The sequence below is a fragment of the Delphinus delphis genome, chromosome 3, assembly GCF_949987515.2.
Source record: "Delphinus delphis chromosome 3, mDelDel1.2, whole genome shotgun sequence".
NCBI classification, from domain to species: Eukaryota; Metazoa; Chordata; class Mammalia; order Artiodactyla; family Delphinidae; genus Delphinus; species Delphinus delphis.
In genome coordinates this window covers 141015627-141031574 of record NC_082685.1, presented here as the reverse complement: position 1 = coordinate 141031574, position 15948 = coordinate 141015627, and the positions used below count along the sequence as shown (strand labels likewise).

General features: G+C 34.0%; 1 protein-coding gene across 3 annotated transcripts in view; it reads right to left on the bottom strand.

Annotated features, from left to right (window-relative positions):
* Window positions 1-224: 224 nt before the first annotated feature.
* Window positions 225-15948, bottom strand: part of RICTOR (RPTOR independent companion of MTOR complex 2) — a 127519-nt gene continuing 111795 nt past the window's right edge. For all 3 annotated transcript variants that reach the window (XM_060009562.1, XM_060009563.1, XM_060009564.1), the window contains 6 exons: window positions 15160-15244; window positions 14132-14365; window positions 6728-6883; window positions 6272-6395; window positions 4860-4998; window positions 225-4740 (listed from right to left, as the gene is read on the bottom strand). In XM_060009562.1, coding sequence (XP_059865545.1) covers window positions 4666-4740; window positions 4860-4998; window positions 6272-6395; window positions 6728-6883; window positions 14132-14365; window positions 15160-15244 — 813 coding nt within the window. In that variant the 3' untranslated portion in view covers window positions 225-4665. The remainder of the gene's footprint in view (window positions 4741-4859; window positions 4999-6271; window positions 6396-6727; window positions 6884-14131; window positions 14366-15159; window positions 15245-15948) is intronic.

Genomic DNA, 15948 nt, shown 5'->3' with positions numbered 1-15948 from the left:
AAACTGCAGTTAAAAAATAAAAACTGTAAAGATATTTGATTAGATTATGAAGTGTTTAGAAAGTATAAATAGCTATTTTAAAACATTTGGAACAAGCCGCTATGTGTTACTGAACCAGATTCTTATCTATGGTACCTAAAAGTCAGTTTTACCAGCCTCAGTGGTACATAAATCAACACTGATGGTTTTAAAATTTCAAATAGAATGACACAAGTTTAAGAATTTTTAAGTACATTTTATTAAGAATGTATCCCTTTGATAAGATTATGCTTCAGGAGGCTTTTAATGCCCTTGACATAAAACTGTACACATTATACAAAAACAAGAAAACCACAAAAAAAAAAATCAAGGTGAGCAAAACCATTAGAGGACAAACCTTATTTAAATTATACACAACTCAATGAAATATTCTTACGGAAAATATATAAATACTTTTTCTTTCTATGTTACAGTTATACAATATAAATCAGATTTCAATGTCTGTTCAGTGACCTACAAACACCAGAACCTCCAAATATGTAGCAGCGTATTACTAAATAAAAAAGAAAATTTTGTGGTTAGGGAGCATTAAGTCAGATTTTTTTCACAATCCCTTACCACTTTTCAAAACTAATTTACACCATTTGTTTTACAATGCAGCTTTAGGGTTTCTGACAGGCCAATAATGGAACATTTTCAACTATTATCTATGAAAGTTTTAATCTCCCCCCTCCTTTGCCCCAAGACTTTGCATTTTGTGCTAAATCAACCTATTTAGTGGCAAAATTACAAGATATACTTTTTTGGCATAAATTATATTTTTCAAATTAAATATTTTATAAAGAAGGTCAAACAAAATGTGCAATTTATGCATGCTGTGGCATAGCTATCCACCTATATTACAAAAATACTCTAAAGGGGAGAAAATCCACATTCTGTGTGAGTCATAAAACACTACTATGAATGAAAACTACCCTGGGAACCTAAAACTAAAAGAAAAAACAAATGCTCCTAGAAAGATTCTCACAGATTTCAATATTGTCTGATAAGCACTGCTATTAATTTTACCGGTATGCTTTTATAATCAAACTCTCACTGTAGTGATACTCTTGAAATGAAGCTGGTAATAATGTATTCCCTGAATGGGGAGACAAGGGAGACCTTTCCCAACTTACATTTTGGAAAATGTGAAATGTTCTTTTACTCCAACAGCTCTTCTCATAAAACTCTCTCAATTAATTGTTTCTTTTTTCCCATGTTCAATGGAGTGTGAATTTGAGACCAAACTGGAAGCATAGGACAAAAGGGGAAAAACCTTACTTCCAAAGGACCTTTCCCAAGGTAGTTTACAACGCTCCTCTCACACAAAATTAGCACCTCACTCTTACCATGCAAAAGTAACTGCAGTTATAATTTGGATGACAATTTGATTGCTTTTTATTGCTTAATGATCTGTGCTTTAATGTGGGAATAAAAGGCATCCTCTGAATGGAATGAAAAAAAATTTATATAAATAGCAGGAGACAAATCTAAATAAGCATTCCCACCTCACTGCTGAACACTCTGCCATTGTAATATGCCCAGAAAAACTCAGCTTTAATTACCTCAAGCTCTGGATAAAAGAGCTCAAAACTATTAAAGCCACCCCATTTCAAAAGGACTTATACACCTGATGTTAGAGTAACTACCACAATAAAGTATATACCTTCAAAGAGCCTCTTTCAAAGCCAATGTCTTACAGAATGCCCTTATGCTACCAATCTTCATTAGAAAATTTTTTATTAGGGAGAAAAGACTTTTTCCCTCCTCAAGTCTATCTAAGCATAAATAGGAAGTAAAAGTATAAGAAATTTTAGACCATATTTAATTACAAATACTAATTTCTAATTTCCGTATTTATCAGTATTTACTTATTAGTATGTGAAGCTGAAATCTGTTCTTGAAAAAAATTTCAATTAGAAATGACAATTCACTTTACAATTAGAAATTCACAGTTTACAACCAGCACAACTGCCCAAATTCCTCCAAATTATTCAATAATTACCAGTAGTACAAATTTATATGGACTAAGATTAATTCTAAAATCTTGGAAAACTACAGTATTGACATTATTTTGGTATTTTATAGTCTGGTAATATCTATTACATATAGGTGCTTTTCTCAATTATTTCTATTACCACTGACAACATTCCTAACCTTTTCTGCTATAATTTAATATTTTAAACACTTAAGTAAATCACTTGGCACCGCATGTGAGCATTTTTCATCATAGAAGTCTACTTTTATACAAATAAGTACTTAAAGGAAACATATTAGACCTGTCAGTGAAACATGGATAAACCAAGTAGCAGTATACATTTAAGTATAGACATCTTTTTTTCTTAGATTACTGAGAACCACAAAGCTCTGTCTCCCCAAACTAAGTGCTATAGGCAAATATTATGATATATACACACATCTTTCAAAGTAATAATCAAAAAAACTGTTCAGGCTAATAGTAATGAAGACTTCATTTCAGGATGAATGAGTGAGGTGGGGTCCAGGGATGAGTGTGTGTGTGTGTGTGTGTGTGTGTGTGTGTGTGTGTGTGTGTGTGTGTGTGTGTGTGTGTGTGTGTGTGTGTGTGTGTGTGTAACAAAAAATTTACTGTTAACTTTCGAGGGATTAAACCACAGATTTTATATTAACTGAGGTAGTGTTTAAAATGAATGTCTAAAATATGTTAATCCCATTATTCATAAGATTACTACATCACCTCCTTTGGAGTTTTTAATCACTATTTGGTCTAGTATCTCTGACATTTGGTTCTCCGGAAGGCAGTTTAATCATCCAAGACCAAAGACCAAGGTGACAGGCAACGTTCTTAGAAGTACTGTTAACATTTAAATAAACACTTGGGTTCAGTGATAAATTAAAGTTAAAAAAAAAAGCATTTATCTTCAATTGGGTTTTATGAAAGAAAATCTGAAGAACCACTTTTTAACATAAGCAGAAGCTTACAGCCCTTATCTGCTTTGTTATAATGTAAGTTGCTACACAGTGCACATAAGAACAATTCACTGAAGTGCAGTCAAAGAGGTGTTATGAAGTGAGATGAAATGCTTCATCCCAATTGGAACTTTCAGTGCCAGTATATTTAAAAAAAAAAAAAAAATCTCTGTGAGTTACGTTTTCTAGTTCACAGGGTTCTTTACAGAGATCTCAAAGAACAAGCCCATTATAAAAAGGATCTGTAATATGGGAAGATATTAATCCATGTACTATGACTGTGTCAGAGTTGATGCATAACTGTAAAAATGGTCTAAACAAATGAATTAAAAAAGGGTCCTAATCAGTCCAGCTGGATTTTTTTTTCTATTTATATACAGACCTCAAAAAGATAATCCTTTCATTTACAAGCATTCTAATGAGGATGGCCATGCTTTTTTATATACAAATTTGCATATATGTTTAATTCCTGTAAAGATTTCCAAATATTTTTAGACATACACAAATTAAACACACAAATAAACAAAACCTTGCCCTCATCAACTTAATTTTGCAAATGTGATAAAGGCAATTACTGTACTCATTCATAAACTCACCTATCACTGCATTTAGTTTGTGCAAAACAAGAACACTGATATAAAAATTAAATTACTGCTGCTTTAAAATTTGGTACTTAAGGCTTTTCACTACAATTTTTAATCGTAATAGTAAGTTTCATTAATGATTTTTTAAAAGGAACTATGGCTTTTCTTTTCCCATGGAATGTATAAATTGTAGGCAAACTTATCTTTTCCTCAAGAGATGCAAGATTTTATTTAATGCTTTCTTTTGCTTTAGGTCTAAATTAATAGTGCTTGTTCAAGTTACGGTTTAAAATGGTGATATGGGAAGCTGATGAAAATGGAAGTCCACTGAAAATATATGCATTCTATGAATGGAAAATACTTTGAATTATAAAATAATTTTTCTGATTTTAATCAGGAACTGTAGTGAAAAACCTTAATTAGTTCAAATAGTCTACAATAACACATTGCAACAAAACTGAAGAGATGGAAAACAAGAAACTTTATGTAAGTCTAGTAATGTAAAAATAATTTATAAGTCCTGGTTGTTGAGGCTCTTCTTTCGCTGTGAGGCTACAAACCTCTGAAGTAGTGTTATAAACATGAAGAAAAAAGTGGAAGGGCCAAAGATCCCCCTCTAATACCAGCAGTTACAGCACACCCCATTGTGCTAATAGGATGCACCCTCAGAGACACTGATTCCTAGTTTCCACAAATTAGTTAACAAACAAGGCATCTTTATATTTACCCTAAAAAAAGAATTCAGAAATAACGGTGTGAAGGGTGCTTCTGCATATCTTATTATTGTTCCACTGTTATTATGCTCTTAAAATGAAAAAATAGAAAACCTATGTAGGTATTCAGTGCTTGGCTCTTGCATACAATGGTAACTAAAACTCTTAAAACTGTGGTAATGAACAATGAACCCCTAAAAGGGCTCAACGGGGGAGAGAGGAAGTTGTTTCGGTTAGGGAAGTCCGCAGTTCCAACTGCTCATGTACCAGTAATTGCTGGAACAGCATAGCGAAGATACTCCTATCTTTGCTGCCCAGTCAATCGGCATTTTCTGAGGCTTTTAGAAGTCCACAAATATGAATATATATAGTATACATCTATATACATCATAAATATGAGGTCAGGATTCAACAGATGTATCAACTATAGGTCGCTTTGGTGGTGTTGCCAAGACAGCCTCTGCTTCTTCATGCATCTAGAAAAGAAGTGGTAAATTATTAATGACTTTCTAGTGTATCAACAGATATAATCTCTTTTAACTTAATTCAAAGAGATTTTTGAAAGATAAAGTTCAAAAGTACAAATCCTACTTACTTGTAAAAACTGTACATCCTGAAATAATTCTTGTATGAACCTCCGACATGGAAGTCTAAATGTGCAGTGTGACAGCAAATGGGAAACCTCAGAGTAAAGGCATATGTCATCAAATGTCTGAGGGTACTTCTCCTTAATTCTAAAACGGAAGAAAGGACTAGGATGTGATAAAAATTATAATAATGACTTTGCTATTTTCTTTCAAAATATCACTTTTTAAATATCTTTTTCCTCCAGATATTGATTAAGTGGTACATCTGGGTGATGGCATAAGAATATAAAATAGTAAATATTCCTACCTCACACTTACATTAGCTATTTTAAGTTTGGGATTATCTCTTAAAATGATAAAAACACAAATACTTCTTGGAAAGTTAGAAATATTCTTTATCACTGGCATGAGAAATTACAAAATTTATTTATCAGCCTAGGATAACTCAAGTATTTTCAAAACTAAGTTTTAAAATAGAAATAAGTTTTTAAGGTTAGACTGAAATTATTAATATCCTTGACTGGGCTCGCTCTCTATATCTTTCAACCTTTAACAGTGGCTTTTAGCTGGCAGAGCATCTCAGAGTCAGTGGTGGTATGGGGTAATGCACAGATTAAGGACACACTATACTTAGAGCTTCTGACCAGGAGGTCTGCAGTGGGACCCTGGCATCTGTGTTACTATTATTTTGTAAAGCCCCACAGGAGACCCTGAGGTGCATTTTTTTTTTTTTTTTGAGGACCACTGCTTTAAATAGTGCAAATCAAAGATGCTGAAGATTGCCTGAATTTTCTTTTATCATGTTGCTGTGATTTAGAAAAGCAATAAAAATTCTGCAACTTTTATTAAAAGAAAGGAGTAAAAATAGGGAAAAATTAAACCAAGAAAATATCACTTATTTTTATGTATGCCAGCTTTTCTTAAGCTTTAAGGTCTCAGGATACCCCTACTGTCTTAAAAATTACTTGAGAACCCCACAAATTTTATTTTTTGTGGGTGATAGCCATCAATAATTACCATATAAGAAAGTAAAACTGAGAAAATTTCAAAATATTTATTAATTCATTTAAAAAATAAAATTATTGCATGTTAACATAAATACATATACTTTAATGAAAAAAAACTATATTTTCCAAAACTAAAAAAGTGAGAAGATTGGTATTGTTTTACATTTTTACAGATCTCTTTAAAGTCTGGCTGAATAGAAGACAGCTGGATTCACATACCTGCTTCTGCATTCAATTTGTAACCGTACGCTAGTTTGGTTGACGTATGTAAAGAAAATCTAGTCTCACTCAGATATGCCATGCAGTTGAGAACCACTGATGTAAGCTAATTAGTCTAACTTTTGAAGTATTTCAAATATCTTTTTCACCATAAAAAGCAGAACAAAGAATACTCATGCTCATAGCTTACTTACGTTAAAAGCCCAGTTTCATGACATTTAGTTGAAACTGAACTACTCAAATTAATGACTAATCTCAGAACTTCTTTGCGAAGGAGTATACGGCACATTGGTGTATCATCTGGAATTGTTTTAACACCTGAAGAGAAGATTAAAATATTTTATCTATATCACAATAGAAAAGTATTATAACTCATGGAATTTGTTTTTTCAACTCTACCAAATATATAAAACTGAGATAAACTGCACATGACCTGCCAATCATTTTGGGAGCAAAATTCTTTCTAATGAAAGCAGATAGCTAAGAGGGTATATATCAGCAGCTGATATAGGTGCAACAGTTATCTAAACATACCTCAGTAAAACTGACTTGTCATAGTTATGAGACAACTTTAATTAACAGTATGTATCTACAACAACAACAGACTAAGTATAGTTATACAGGGCTTGGATTTAAACCTGAAAACTTACCTAGTAGCAATTCTGTGCTTTTGGTGCTGCTGGCTGATCCTTCTTGAGACACTCCATCACTGCATCCAGAAATGCCCGAAAATTTAGAAGGAACTACTTCTAAGGGATTATGGATAGTCTGCTCACACCAATCAGAATATGGAATGTCTTGAAGGTCTGAAGAAAAAATTAAATCAATTAACAGATCGTAATGGCTTAATTCCTATGCTTGCACTGTATACTATAGAAGAGATGATTCCTTGTAATTTCTTTCCAGTCTTCAATAATTATTTTCCCTGATGAAGATTTTCAAAGTAAATTCAGACCACTCAGATAGTAAAATTTGCTAAATTCTAAAGACATTTATACATAAAATTTTATACTCCTAAATTATAAAAAATACATAAATACGTGTTTATTTAAAGAATTCAAATAAAGATGTATACAGAATAAAAAATGAAGGTACCTTATCTACCCCCTCTCCCATCCCTCCCACCCCCAAACTAAATACCCCTCTCTTAAATATATAAAAATTCAGATATTTGCTATTTTAAATTTCTCTTTCTTGCTCTTTTGGTGTATAAGTGGGATTATACTGTATCTATTATTCTATCACTTGTTGTTCCCACCATTTAATAATTACCAATATTAGAATCACAGTTCCCTGGGCTTATCAGTTCCTTCCTTAGAGTTAAATTTACTATACTACCCATGCATTGCTAAGGTATACTCCTAGATGGGATTTTAAGGTCAACCAAACATCTTAGTGCTGTTAAAATTATTTAAAAATTTCCTGAGCACTTGAAGTGATTAGAGCAAATGGAAATCAGAAAGTCTTTGGTTATCCTTTTAGGAAGTAACATTGGGCAACCCAGAAATCATGCAACCTCAGTAGCTACAAAAGAGATTGAGAGAGAAGAGACACACTCAGCCAGAAGGTGAGACCTCTTGATAGCTAGTTCAGTCCTCTTTCCACTACAACACATTGTCAGAGTATTAAAAAGAGCTTTTAAAAAAGCTTTTTAAAAAGTCCAGGAAACTAGACCAATGTAAACACACACTACCTCTCCCTATGCTGTTTTCAACAGAATAGATATCACCACCTCATCTCATCTTTAAGCACTTCCTAAGATTAGTATTTACATAGCACTAAGCGGAATATGCTTTGGTTCCTCAGAAAATCAATTTAGCATAGCTTTAATATTAAGGAAATCATGCATCTGTCAGGCACTTAAAATTAATGTATGGTACTTAAATTATACATTGATTTAAAATATAAAACTACTGCCAAAAGATCTGAGAACTAAAGATGTACTTAAAAACCAGCAATGCTGAATAACCAGGTAAGAGATGACTATGTTATTTTAGACTCAGTTGATGAGCTTCCCAGGGAGTAAAATGACAAAATATTCCAGTGCAAGGAACAATAAGAAAATTATACTTCTTTTAATCAACATGTTTCTGAAAAGTTATAAACTAATTCATTTCAGCCTCACCTTCAACCAGTGATGACTCCTAACATTTCTAACCTGTTACAACCACATCTTATTTCTAAAGATATCATTCATTCTCATTAAAAAAAAAAAAAAAAAATCATGAGTCTAACTAAGCCAGGCCAAAAGAATTAGTTTCTTCCATTGGAAGACGTGAAAAAGCATCCTAAGTATAGTGATAACAGAAGGCTTTTACTACTACATGGGGTATTTTTTTGTGTGAAACCTGCTATAAACCATATGAATAAATTTTTTAATGAAATAATTACATGTGCTAAATGGAAACTTCAGAGAACAAGTGGGTAGAATATAGGCACTATTTATAAATTGGCACGATAAGGAGAACCAAAACTTCCTGAAACTGGGAAAGGACCAGCTAGTTGGCCTCCTTCTTCTTATGCATGGAAGGTAATGTCTAGGACTCTGCTGAAGGCAAAACTGTGCATACTATATTGATGATACTGACTTTTAGGGACCTTTATTTTCTATCTTCTCTTAAAAAGTATTCAATGCAATGATACTTATACTTTTACTCAACACATTTTATTTCAAGATTATTTTTAATTTGGATGAAGCATTGTGTCCATAAACTGAACCATTTTATCTATGTGATTGATGTTTAGTTTCTTCACTGTAGTTGTTTGCTTTTACTGCTTCCTCTCTTTTTAATTAACAATATTCTAGCTCAGCTTTATTTTATCTTTTAATTAAAAATGGAGACATGAAGCATAGGACAGACCAGACTCTAAGAAACTGGATACCTTCTTTATTCCCTGTATCTGGGCATAAGGCTGACTCCAGCCACTCTATGTGGGAAAGAACAAAAAGCTCTAAGCAAAAAATTACATAAGTCCATATGGGCTAATAAAGAAAAATCATAAGCTCAATTTTTCCTATCAGAAAGTAGCCAAGTCGCCAAATAGCTTATCTGAAATGCTGAAACAATTCTTTATGAAAAACGTTAAGAATTTCTGTGAGGAGCTCTGTCTCTGGTAGATATACCCACCTGATCACCAGTTCCCCTTGGCAGCAGGGATGTAAAATGAAATGAACAAGGAGATTTTCCTTAGGAGCACAGTAAGATCATTCTAACTGACCTGTCAGAATTTATGAAAGAATATTATTTCTAACATAAACAACTTAGTGTGAGTTACCATTAACGGAGAGCCTACTGAATGTTAATCTTACATGTTAGTAAGTACCAAAACCACACCATAAGGCAGGTATCGTTATTCCTATTTAGAGATTTAAGAAAAAATTAAAAGTAAATCTCAGTGAAACTATGTAGATTGCCCAAGATCAGATAACTAATAAGATGGAAAAGTTTGGCTTTGAGCCTAAGTCTCCTTGATACCAAAACTCACACTCTGCTATGTTTACACCAGGGGTCTTCAGTGTTTCTTGAAGCCCTGGCATTTCCTAGCCTTCTCTACCCCCAATTTTATACTTGGGCAAGGCTAGTAGATGGAGTGCCACCCCACTGTTCCCCTTACATCCTCATCTGCATACCACTGAGCTTTTGTATAGATTTTGATTGAAACATGGGTTTTGCAGCTAAAATAATTTTGAAAACCACCACTGTCTCTTTAGGGCCCTCCCCTACCCCATGTAGTTTCTACCCACTCCTCACAAATTTGTCAGTTTAATAACCTAGACATTCAAACTGATCTCTTGCCATTATCTTTTATAGTTAGCTGATTTTTTTTCCCAGTGCTCTCTCTTTCACAGATGGACTGGTCTACAACACTTAGAAGGTTTCCCACTCAGTTGGTTAGCTACATTAGGGCAAATGTGGTGGTATACATAAAAATGGACCCAAAAGAAACATATAATACTAAATGTTGAAAGGCCAACATGTTGCCTTGTACACTAAACAATACAGTGCACAAGTATCTGTGAAGGTGGTAGACACAGAATAAAATGTTAGGAAATATCCTAATAGCCTTTCCACTGAGCTTTAACATTTTTTGAACAACTACCACTACCAACACTACCAACACTACCACCAGACTGAAAGTTTCAAAGAATGAAAAGTCTTGTGTTCAAGTCCTGACATCCCTTTAAAATGATCATTACATAGTAGAGGGACAACTTCAGACTATAACTACAAAGCTACAGTAATCAAAACAATATGGTACTGGCACAAAAACAGAAATATAACATATAGACAAAGGGAACAGAATAGAGAGCCCAGAAATAAACCCATGCACTTATGGTCAATTCACCTACGAGAAAGGAGGCAAGAATATACAATGGGGAAAAGAAAGTCTCTTCAATAAGTGGTGCTGGAAAAACTGGACAGCTACATGTAAAGGAATGAAATTAGAACATTCCCTGGCACCATATACAAAAATAAACACAAAATGGATTAAAGACCTAAACTCCTAGAAGAAAACAGAGGCAGAACACTCTTTGACATAAATTGCAGTAGTATATTTTGGATCTGTCTCCTAGAGTAACTGAAATAAAAACAAAAATAAACCTAATTAAACTTAAAAGCTTCTGCACAGCAAAAAACAAAACAAACAAAACAAACAAAAAAAACACCCCATAAACAAAATGACAATTTATGGACTGTGAGAAAATATTTGCAAACAATGCTACTGACAGGGGATTAATTTCCAAAATATACAAACAGCTCATACAGCTCAGTATCAAAAAAAAAAAAACCCAAACAACCCAATCAAAAAATGGGCAGAAGACCTAAATAAACATTTCTCCAAAGAAGACATATAGATGGCAATGAAAAGGCCAACAGGCACATGAAAAGATGCTCAATATCACTAATTATTAGAGAAATGCAAATCAAAACTACAAGGTATCACCTCACACCAGTCAGAATGGCCATCATTAAAAAGTCTACAAACAGTAAATGCTGGAGACTGTGAAGAAACAGGAATGCTCCTACATTGTTGGTGAGAATGTAAATTGGTGCAGCCACTATGAAGAACGGTATGGAGGTTCCTTAAAAAACTAAAAACAGAGTCACCATGTGATCCTGCAATCCCACTCCTGGGCATATATCCAGAGAAAACTCTAATTGGAAAAGATACATGCACCCCAATGTTCATAGCAGCACTATTTACAATAGCCAAGACATGGAAGCAACCTAAATGTGCATCAACAGATGAATGGATAATGAAGATGGAATATTACTCAGCCATGAAAAAGAATGAAATAATACCATTTGCAGCAACATGGATGGACCTAGAGATTATCATATTAAGTCAGAAAGAGAAAGACAAATATATGGTACCACTTATATGTGGAATCTAAAAATGATACAAATGAACTTATTTACAAAACAGAAATAGACTCACAGACATAGAAAACAAACAATGGTTACTAAAGGGGATGGGGGGGATAAATTAGGAGTTTGGGATTAATATATACACACTATTATATATAAAATAGGTAAACAAGGGCCTACTGTATAGCATAGGGAACTATATTCACTATCTTGTAATAACCTACGATGGAAAAGAATCTAGAAGAGAATATACATACACACACACAACTGAATCACTTTGCTGTACACTTGAAAGTAACACAAATACTGTAAATTATCTATACTTCAATTTAAAAAAATAGTATAGGAAATATTTTTTAATTATCTGCCATGGAAAATAAAGACGTCTCATTTCTGATACACAAAATACTTAATATGGCTGATACCAGTGCTTCTCAAACATTCATGTGTACATGAATAACCTGGGCATCTTGTTAAAATGCTGATTCTGATTCTGCGTGTGGGGCAGAGTCTGCATTTCTAATAAGTGCTCAGGTGATGCTGATGCTGCTGGTCTGCTGACCACACTTTGGGTAGGAAGGGCTCTGCAGGACTTGGTCCCTACCCGTTTTTCTAGACTGATTCTGTATTTCCTCTCCCTTTGCTTTCTGAGCTCCATTCCCACAGGTGTCTTTTTAGTCCTTCCTACTTCCCATACTTGCTCCCATCAGAGAAGACCTTTGCTCATGCTGCTTCCTCTCTCTCAAAATTCTCTATACTCCAGTCTTCACTTAGGTTCTATTCATTCTTTCAACCACAGCTCAACAGCAATTCTTCCGAAGTCTCTTCTTTGATCTGCCTACTTGGTTATATTCCTTTGTTAATACCATGTACCTATCCTTGATGGCGCTTGTTACAAACGCAGTATTTATATTAATATTTGTGTACTGATTGATCGAGTGGTCAGTCAATCCATTTCCTTCTCCATTGGATAAAAGCTCAAAGAGTGTAAGAATAATATCTTTCTATTTTTCTCTCTCTCAATTGTTTTCCTAGCATCTAGTTTAATGCCTGATCCACAGTAGTGATGTAATAAATATTAAGTTGAATGCATAAATCCATAGAGGTTCAGTGACTTTTTAACAATTAGCCTGCCTCCCTTCATACCTCCGAGAGGGGTATCAATAGTAAACTGTAATCACTTCCCAATTAAGAGTTATTCTCCTCCTCACTTCGTATCACTAGAACAACAGGTGGAGGGGTTCTGATCCTGTGCCAAGGTGAGAGCCTTGCTGACTGCAGCAAGTCTTCCACAAGTCCCACACTTGATGTGACGCCACTTGATTACTAGCTCAATAATCACAAATGGATTAGAACTAGCTGGGACTGTCTTGTGACTGGGTAATTAGGGAGCTGGCTTCCCTATCTCGTTTGATAAATAAAGAGAAAACACTTACATAGCAAAACTCCACAGTAAGTGCTTCATAAGTATTTGTTGAATGAGTAAATGAAGAAACAGAACTTAGAAGAACTAAAATATCATAAACAATGTATAGACAAATGATTTTAAATAGCATCTTCTTTACTGTGTACAATACATCAGAACAATAATGCCCAAACCTTTCGCTCACAGAAAATGAAAATAATTATAGCACTCTGGGTCCCTGGACAGGACTGTTCACAGTGGTAAGTGCCTAGTCCAAGGGTTTGTCAAACCCAGGCCCGATTGGGGCATGGAGCCACGGAAGGGATTAATCTCTCAGCACATCCATATCCTATTTGTGGATGTGGTACAACAGTGTGCTGCAACCCATCAGTTGGGAAGTTCTGAATCAGGATGCCATGGAGAAACGTGGATGAATGACCCAGAGAACTTTGGTTATCACTAGATTTTTTTGAGGGTGGCTAAGTGATATTCACCAAGAAAAGCTATCTACACATATTTATAAAAAAGCTGAATCTGGATCTGATTCATTCACTCCCTCACCAAAAAAATATTGAGTGCCTAGTATATAAAGCAGTACTCAGCTGAGTATTAGAAAATAAAAATGAAAAGGCATGACAGACCATACCTTGAAGGAACTTATTGAGTAGAAGGGAAAAAAATAACCAAGCAATAATTATCATAAGAGATCTATGTACAAAGAGCAATGAAAGTAAAGAGGAAGAAGTGTCAACATACGACTAAGAGGGTCACAGAAAGCTTTGAAGATAAAACAGCCCCAACTCTGAGGATGAGGTGGGCTTGCCAAATGCACTGTGTGTGAGCTTGCATGTGCGTGAGGAGAAGGCGCAAGAGGGAACAGTAGGGAAAACACACTCTTCATGCCTAGAACCATGAAAAAGAGCACAGTCTGTTCAAAAAACATCTAGTCAGTAGCGGTGTATCAATTATAAGATAGGAGAATGGTAAAAAAAACAGCAGACAGATCACACAAAGAGTCTTGTGTGCTGGACTTGAATAGGCAGTAAAAAAAACTGTCAACAGCCTAATCCAAGGCAGTAGTATGAAAGATGAATTGGAAGGGGAAAAAACTGGAGACAAACTTACTAACATTCCCACAGGGAGATGCTGAGTGACCGTACTAAGGCTGAGGTAATGCAAATGGAGTAAGAGGGATGATCAATCGGGCTGGGAGATGACTTGTGACTGGAGCAGATTCAAAGACAGGTGGGTTCATCTTGAAGGACATAATCACTCACCTGAATGACTACATATTGCACTCAGTTGGTTACTGGGCTGGAAACCCAGAATTTCAATACAGACACAATAAAGGCAGTTATCATCTGTATGTTCCTGTAGTCCAGTGTCTTCTGTGCTTTCTAAAAACAGAGAAGCATCTGAATGGATTGAATTCATTATTTCTGTAAGACTCATCTGCTGTCGTAGCAAGTGAAAAGAGTTTTTTACAAGACCTCCAGTTCCAGATGGAAGACCTGTGCATAAGTAAATACAAAACATAATCTGATGAAGATGGTATCAATGACACCTCTTTCAAGGTGCCTTAAACTATGTGAAATTTTAAAGAAGGGAAATTAGGGAAGAAAACCAGAACTCCTTTTATGATTCAAAATCTAACCTTAACTGGGGAGAAAAACAGGATAATTTGCTTTAAATTATGAAAATAATTAACATCAGCAGATATACTTATATTACTTTAATATGGGGTTTTAAATACAAAATAAAAAATTAAGATTACACAATTAAGTATCATTTCAATTCTTAATATTTGTGTAATCAATTCTTAATATTTGTGTAAAGAAAAGTAATAATTCCGAGTCTAAAGAGGTCCTTGTTAAGAAAAAAATCATCAAGATTTTAAAGCTTTAAATTTGTGGCTGATAGGCATATATTAATTAAAATACCACAGCTCATAGCAAAGAGAGATCATGTAATGTATTAAGTACATTTTTCTCTCTCTCCTTTCCCCAAACAGCTGTTGCTTAGACCTATGAGTGTAAGTGTTAAAATTTTTTCACGTATTGTTTGTTTAAAACAGAAGCAACTGATCTGGTCTTTGTCTTCTTGAGAGGCTTGGTACTTAGTTGGAAAAACACTTTAAGTCTCTCGCAAAAAAATACTGTGGTTTAATTTTAAATTGACTCAAACAATTATTTTGCTATAATTTTTTAAGTTGACCCAAAAGTAAGTATACCTGAATTTTTAGTGTCATCCTACTGAAAAGAATTTTCTTTTTAATATAAAGAGGAGAACAAAAACCATGCATTACCTCCTGCATCATGGGCAAACACTCTTGCACCTCGATCATCATGTGGAGGTATGTTTTTTGCCTGAAAATAGGGAATATCCTTTACCTAAAATAGATATGTCATGGTAAGTCCTGTTATAAAAATTCACTTTATGTATATTAGCATAATTAAATGAAATGTAATTTAAACAGAATTACTATAGCACATGAACCTATAATGAAAAGATACTGAAGAAGGTTAAATCACCAAAACTTGACAAAATAGCATAAAACTCTTAAGGTCCTTATCTATTCTTGGTGACTTAAATGGATATTAAAATAATTATTTTAGAATTTATCTAAAATGTTTTTAGACTTCTAAACAAATGTGTATTCTTTAGTACTATCTACCTTCTAGAGATTTGTGAGTATTTCGTGGGATTAGCACAACATGTGGCTGCCATGTTCGGGATAAATAGGATCAAGGATTAAATAAAACAAGGAATACATTGTACATTTCAAACTTACACAATGTTATATGTCAGTTATATCTCATTTAAAAAAAACAATAAGGAATAAGTCAAGTGTGACTAAAAAGCAAGATTAGGCATTAAAATTTCTATAGAGAATATACTGATAAAGAAATCAAACAAGATGCCGATTTAGTGTGAGGAGAAGGATAATGTGCTGGGGACTTAGAGATGCTAAATAAAAGAGTATAGAATAGTTGAGAAAAGTGAAATAATTCTCATGGTAAAATTTCTTTAAATAACACTGCCTAAAAATACCACCTTCCCCCAAATTAGTATTTGCTCTAAATTATAATTTCTA